At 45.6% G+C, this 7,543-nt stretch overlaps 1 protein-coding gene across 1 annotated transcript in view; it reads right to left on the bottom strand.

Moving 5' to 3' along the window:
- Positions 1 to 2,768: 2,768 nt before the first annotated feature.
- LOC124777479 (PDF receptor-like) overlaps positions 2,769 to 7,543 on the bottom strand; it is a gene marked incomplete at its 3' end in the record, with an annotated part of 233,679 nt that continues 228,904 nt past the window's right edge. The window contains exon 13 of the mRNA XM_047252914.1: positions 2,769 to 2,895. Coding sequence (XP_047108870.1) covers positions 2,769 to 2,895 — 127 coding nt within the window. The remainder of the gene's footprint in view (positions 2,896 to 7,543) is intronic.

Genomic DNA, 7,543 nt, shown 5'->3' with positions numbered 1-7,543 from the left:
GAAACAGCTTTATCCATTGGCTCGTTCATACCGTCAGGCCGACTTGTGCGAGGCCGCGAATGTCTCCGTGTGTTGTCACACGACATGCTGCCTTCTGTGAACTGTCGCACCCACAAACGCGCATTGGACACTTCACCACATGTCTAATTCAACTGACGATGAATTTCAGTCGGTATTAAACCACCCAAAGGTAGAAAACGAATGACTACATACTGTGCTTGCAAGGAAAGCACCGCCATTTTAAAGTATCAACAAGAATCATAACTCAAACCACTGCGGCAAGATTTAACGTATGCCGTACGGTGCTACCATCTATGTGACGCATTCACGACTACTGCACGCGTATTTTACAACAAAATGCCTGTTTCAGTTCTGTACATTTTCATATTACCGTCGCACAATGATTGTTCCGTAAAATGTCTGACGTGCAGCCACTTTCATTTCACTTTTTGTTTTAACATTTCGGCCGTATACGACCAGCTATCTTCAGAGTGACTCGAGGTGACTGACGCTCCAGCACTTGCTCCGAACCGTAGACCGCGCCACTGCGCATGTCGCCACAGAGACACACGTTGATCAGTGGCAAACAGGTACAACATATACTTGAAGCTAGATCTATGGCTGCACGGTCGATCCACGTGGTGATTATCGATGTATCTCTCGAGCTGCGCCGTTGTTATGTCTTAGTGAATTTATTACAGAAAGTGCCGACTTTCATGATTTGTCAAAGTTGATGCCGCTATCTCTACTAATTAAATTCGTCGCCAACCGAATTTCAATCGCTTCTTTCACTACTGAGTCCATGAAAGATGAAATCGAGGCTAAAATTTAGACATTATCGTACACCATAGAGTGCCCAGCGTCAACAAAGTGCTCTGGCACCGACATTTTATTAGGTTGTAATAGCCGGATATACCTGCGGTGCTCTGTACATTTGCCATGGACTGTACGTGTCATCTGTCCGACGTGCGAATGGTGGCACTCTGAGAGGAGGCTTCCATCTTTAACGGAAACCAGGAGGGCTGCTCTCTTGGGTGGAAGGTGATAAACCACACTCACCTTGTGTCTGCTGAGTATCACTCCTATTTTTGATGACAGGCTTCCCAATTACGACAAAAAAGCCGAGAATTTAAAACTTCCCGTGTCTTCTTCTGCATTTCTTATGCCCTCTGTTGGTTTCATTCTTAGTCCATTACGTATCTCATGTGGCGAATACCCATCGGCTTCAAACACTGCTCTGAAAAGTAGAGACTCATTCTTCAGACTGCTCTCGTCAGCAAAGACGTGTACTCTGTGTACCAGAGTTCTGAGTGCGCTTATAGTCTGCGAAAGATGGTGGCAGCTATTTGCACGTAAATATAAACTCCGTTTTCGATATACTGCATGTCCCAAAGTAATATCAGCTTTGCGCCGTATCAAAACATCCAGAAATGGAAGGCATCCATCGTTTTTTATGTCCATTGTGAAGTGAATTTATCTATGGAAGGACTTCAGATGATTTAAAAAGGTCGTTTAACTTATCTTCGTCTTGGGACCACACTACAAACGTGTCATCAACATAGCTCCAAACTACTGTGGGTTTCAAGTTAACATATTCCATTGCCTTTTCCTGGAATTCCTCCATAAAGAAGCTGCTCATCAAGACGACAAAGGAGTACCCGTCATTGAATAAAAAGTATGTTGAGGTCAATACATGTTTAAACAAAGCTGAAATCTCTTTATCAAAGATTTTGCAAATGAGAACTCATGAGTCTGAAAGAGGAACCTTTGTGAACAACGTCACAACATCGGGACTGACTAATGTATCTGAACTATTCAGTACGAGCGATTTTAGTTTGACAATGACGTCCGCACAGTTACCTAAATGATGTGCGCAGTTTCTCACAAGAAGCCTTAATAACGACGCCACATGTTTAGTACAGTTATAGGTTGGAGATTCAATGTTACTCACTATCGGACGAAAAGGAACATGTTCCTTATACAGCACTCCGTCTTCAGGCCACAAGTGGCCCATCGGGACCATCCGACCGCCGAGCCAACCTCAACTGAGGATGCAGATAGGAGGGGCGTGTGGTGAGCACACCGCTCTCGCAGTCGTTATGATGGTTTCCTTTGACCGGAACCATTGCTAGTCGGTCGAGTAGCTCCTCAATTGGCATCACGAGGCTGAGTGCACCCCGAAAAGCAACTGCGCTTGGTGGCGCTGATGGTCACCCATCCAAGTGCCGGCCACACCCGACAGCGCTCTACTTCCGTGATCTAACGGGAGCCGATGTATCCGCTGCGGTTAGGCCGTTACCTAACATGTTCCTTATGCATCTCTGGAAATCCATAAAGCCTCGGAGGAAGTGCACCATTTCGTTTCAGTCTATGCACAACTTCTGGTGGAAAGGGGGAGGCGATTAGAAGTGAAGTAGTCTTCTTTACCACCTCGTTGGCGGGGTCTTTACTGATTTCTGGTATGTGTCATCACTCAGTAAAATGTTTATTTTATCGCAATGGTCGCCACGATACATTATAGGACTGGCATTAAGTTTGTCAGCTGCACTTTGTATTTTCAGTAGCATTCACAGTCAAGTTCCTTTAGCGGTTGACATGGCACAAAAAATTTCGCTCGCAATAATCCATTCCGGCACACAGTAGCTAGGTAGGTCTGCAGGTGCACGTATACGTGTGTGTGTCTGTGTGTCTGGGTACTCACAGCGCACGGAGCCCGCGGCGGGCGGCCTGGAGCGCTGGCGGCGCCCCTCCGGCCCGCCGCCGCCCTCGCTGTCGCCGTCGACGTCCGCGTCGTCGTCGCCCGGCGCGGCGTCGGCGTCCTCCGACTCGAGCGCGTCCACCTCCTCCTCGTAGTCCTCGCCGCACCGCGACTCCTCGTCGCTCACCCTGCGTCTCCTGCCGGCACAGTTGAGTTGCCGTTACGAGGATTCTGGAGAACGAAAATCTCCTCGCCAAGTAACAAACCAGAGGTCGCCCAGAGCTCTTGCAAACACGTCTATCCTTAAGGTAGCTGTAACAGCGTACACAGAAGAGCCACGCATATTGACCGTTACCTGCATAAGGATTCTAACCACCATCTCTGACAAAAAAGAGGACCGATTGAAACCTTGGTAGACAGCGCGTACAGAATTTGGGAATTTAAAAGATGAGCTTGAAAGATCAAGAAGGTAACAAGGAGATACAAAGAGCACTGAAGCCTAGAGATAGTACCAGGATCGTTGAGAAACGACGGCCGCCCAGAGAGGATAGTTTCCTTCCGTACATCAGTACGATTACAGATCGCATTGGGAAGGTAATGAGCAAGCATGGGGTGGAAGCTACCTTCAGACCCTCCAGAAAGATAAAAGAGTGTTTCAGATCGGCAAAAGACACACGGAATCGTTTGTAGTTGTGGACTGGTCTACCGGGTGATTAAAAAGTCAGTATAAATTTGAAAATTTGATTAACCACGGAATAATATAGATTGAGAGGTAAAAATTGACACACATGCTTGGAATGACATGGGGTTTTATTAGAACCAGGCGCCCCACCCCTTATTGATAGACGCGTGAAAGATCTCTTGCGCGCGTCGTTTGTGATGATCGTGTGTTCAGCCGCCACTTTCGTCATGCTTGGCCTCCCAGGTCCCCAGACCTCAGTCCGTGTGGTTATTGGCTTTGGGGTATCGAGATCGACAGACATCTCTAGAGATGCTGAAAGACAACATCCGACCCCAATGCCTCACCATAACTCCGGATTTGCTTTACACTTCTGTTCACAACATTATTCCTCGACTACAGCTACTGTTGAGGAATGATGGTGGACATATTGAGCATCTCCTGTAAAGAACATCATCTTTGCTTTGTCTTACTTTGTTATGCTAATTACTGCTGTTGAAGCGCCATCTGTCGGGCATTTTTTGAACTTTTGTATTTTTTTGGTTCTAATAAAACCCCATGTCATTCCAAGCATGTGTGTCACTTTGTACCTCTCTATCTACTTTATTCCGTGATTTATTCAGTTTTCAAATTTATACTGACTTTTTGATCACCCGGTATATTGGTACAACAAAAAAGTGTTGACACCCGTATCGTTGGGCATAAGAAGAATTACAGCCTGGGACACACAAATAAATCGGCCATAGCGGAACATCTTTACCAAGAGGGCTGCCATGAAATTAAATTTATTAAAACGAATGCCATATCAGAAATATCGCGTTATCATGCGCGTATTTGTAGAGAGGCTATTGAGATTTATAAAAGCCGTAATAATTTTAACAGAAGAAAGGGAGATGTTAAGTTAGATAAAATTTGTATGATTTGTAATGTAGAATGTTGGCATTACCAGAGACAATCTCGTAGCCGACGTCACGTGCTGAACTGTGGCGCACTATAGAACTGCCCATATATTCGCCGCTCCCGCGAGTTCTGGTAGCAGTACGCCATTTTTCCTCTGAAGTTGTCTCCCGCGGTCGGAGAGGAAGCGATAGGAGAAAGTTTTATACATCGACCACGGCCTGTTAGCACGGACGTTTTAAGTGATGACAACTGTCCCTGTCCGACCATGAGACCCAGAGCGCCTTGGCAAACGGGCTCAGGTTCATGCCGTGTTCCTTGATTGCCGGAAGGCATTCAATACGGTTCCGCAGTGTCTTTTGCTGACTCTGTACTGGGTTATCGAGTATAGGATCAGATTTGTGGTTGGATGCAGGTCTTCCCAGCACGTAAGAGGTCAACACATCATTCTTAACGGTACAATGTCGACAAATGTAAAGCTCATTTAGGGAATACCTCAATGGATTGTTACAGAAACGCTACTATTTCTGATTTATAGATATGATCTACCGGATTACGGCGGTCGCTTCCCGACGTTCTTCGCCGACTGTGATCATGTTTACAGCTTTGTTGCAACGCTAGAAGACAGAAGCGATACGCAAGAAGCCCTGCAGGGAGTCGTCAACTGCTGAAGGAACTCTCAGTTCACCCTGAACGCAAATAAATTAAAGCACTGCATACCCATATGGAACAGACTCACTGCGATTCGATTACTTGAAACGGTAACTACCATAAAATACCTCGGCGGAGCCATCCGGAGCGGCCTGACGTGGAATTACCGCGTAAAACAAGCAGCAAGAATGCCAGACTGAGATTTAATGGGAACACGGAAGAAGGGGCTTACACATCACCGATTTTTGAGTACTGTTAATCAATCGAGGACCTTTACCAAGCAGGGTTAACAGAAGACATCAATAAGGGCTACGAACAGTGGCACGTTTGTCACAAGATAGTTTACTCTGCGGGAGGGCGTAACTGTGATGCTCAACAAACACCAGTGTTAGCCGTTACAAGAGAGGAGTCGTACATGTTGGAGAGTTTTGCTGATGTCGTTTGAGAGTTGACACTCCGAGAATAGTCGAGTAAGATATTATTGTGTCCCAATACGTCTCGCAAAATCATCACAACGAGGGAATTACATATTATACTGAGCATTACAACCAGTCATTTTTCCCGCGCGCTGTTCCTGAATGGAACAGAAACGGGGGAAAATGTGTTGGAAGGAGAAGTAACCACCCCCGGACGCCGCAAGATGGCGTGCTGAGTATGTAGATGAAGACACCAATGATTCCATTTCACAACAGAGACAACCTTAAATCTAGTACGCGAAAATTGTGTGGAGCGCTAAGTGATACTAGAAGTATTTTCCTCATAGACGATAACCAGACGTTTAGACAGAAGAAATAAACCGAAAATTAAATTCATGATTGTTATACATCTCTCTCTCTCCGCCAGCCGTTGTGGCCGAGCGGTTCTAGGCGCTTCAGTCTGGAGCCGCGCGACCGCTACGGTCGCAGGTTCGAATCCTACCTCGGACATGAATGTTTGTGATGTGCTTATGTTAGTTAGGTTTAAGTAGTTCTAAGTTCTAGTGGACTGATGACCTCAGAAGTTAAGTCCCATAGTGCTCAGTGCCTCTCTCTCTCCCTTTCGCTCACGTGGTAAGATACTTCGCAAATCTTCTACAATGATAGTAAGAGAGAGTTATTCTTTTGTTTCTATAACACCTTCTCTACCACTGCACCAGGAATTCTGTCATCCGCCACAGCAACGATTGCGATCAAGAAGACCAGCAAGTGTTACTGCAGGACAGCTCATCGCGGATGGTTTTGATCTAAATGGAAGCTGGAAGCATGAATGGTCAACAAAAACATTGGGAACAAGAGCCCATCACCTTGATCCCATAAAGAAGCCAAAAGGTTTTGACCTACTGCGGAAACTTTGGTGCCGCTTCAACAGATTAAGGACATGGTTGTTGTAGCTACTTCAGGTAAAAATGGGGCTGAATCAGTTCACCAATGTGTGAATGTAATCAAGAAGAGCAGACAACTGAACATTTATTCCAACGCTGTCCACTTGATTCATACCCTGGAATTCCCGTGACTTGTTCACTCTCACACCCAGCTTAATTAACTAGTTTAAGAACACGGACTTTAAGGTTTAATCTTGTCTTATATTATATGTATATTGTATAAAATCATTTGCCTTATATCAACTGTATATTGCATAAAATGACCATACGATTAAATAAATAAATAAATTTAATTATTAATTTACGTTAGCAAAATTTCATTATTAATCTACAGAGATCGCTTTCACGAAGACGTTGCTCAGAATCAGCGCCGTTCTTGAACAGTCTGAATGCAGCTCATAGTTCACCTCTTCGCATCGGGTGGCTTCGAAGTGACAGCCCTATGACATCACTGCAAACGTTAGCAGTGCGGACCGTTGAAAGAGCAAGTAAGGTTTCGAAACCTGTTGCCCAGGAATGATAAAAAAGTTTGACTGTCACACTCACTGCAGGCCTTAGCAACATTTTAGAGCCCACTTTATGAGAGTCGTTACTTAACAGATTCTTCTCAAGTCGTGATATCTGATGCGATCATAAAGAGGAACTTTACTGGGATGACGAATGTCAACTAAGTTGACAGTTTATCTGTTAATCATTCCTGCTAAGTGTCACAGACTAACGAACAATACGTCGATGAAGAATGAAATTTTCACCCTGCCGAGGAGTGTGCGCTGATATGAAACTTTCTGGCAGATGAAAACTGTGTGTTGGACAGAGACTCGAACTCGGGACCTTGGCGTTTCGCGGGCAAGTGGTCTGCCAAACACGATTCACGATCAGTCCTCCTGGAAGAAAGTTAGAGCACTTTCCCACGAAACGCAAAGGTCCAGAATTCGTGTCTCGGTAAGGCACACAGTTTTGATCAGCCAGGAAGTTTCGTATCAGCGTACACTCCACTGAAGAGTGAAAATTTCATTCTGAAAACACCGCCCTGGCTGTGGAAAGCCATGTCTCCGCAATATCCTTTCTTCCAGGAGAGCTAGCTTTGCAAGACTCGCAGGAGAGCTTCTGTGAAATTTGTAAGGTAGGAGACGAGGTAGTGGCGGAAGTAGGGCTGTGAGGACGGGTCGTGACTCGTGCTTGGGTAGCCTAGTTAATAGAGCACTTGCCCGCGGACGGTAAAGTTTCCGAGTTCGAGCCTGCCAGGAGAGCTAGCTTA

The sequence above is a fragment of the Schistocerca piceifrons genome, chromosome 2 (genome assembly GCF_021461385.2).
Source record: "Schistocerca piceifrons isolate TAMUIC-IGC-003096 chromosome 2, iqSchPice1.1, whole genome shotgun sequence".
NCBI classification, from domain to species: domain Eukaryota; kingdom Metazoa; phylum Arthropoda; class Insecta; order Orthoptera; family Acrididae; genus Schistocerca; species Schistocerca piceifrons.
The sequence above is the reverse complement of the archived record's forward strand: the minus strand, read 5'-3'. Positions and strand labels throughout refer to the sequence as shown.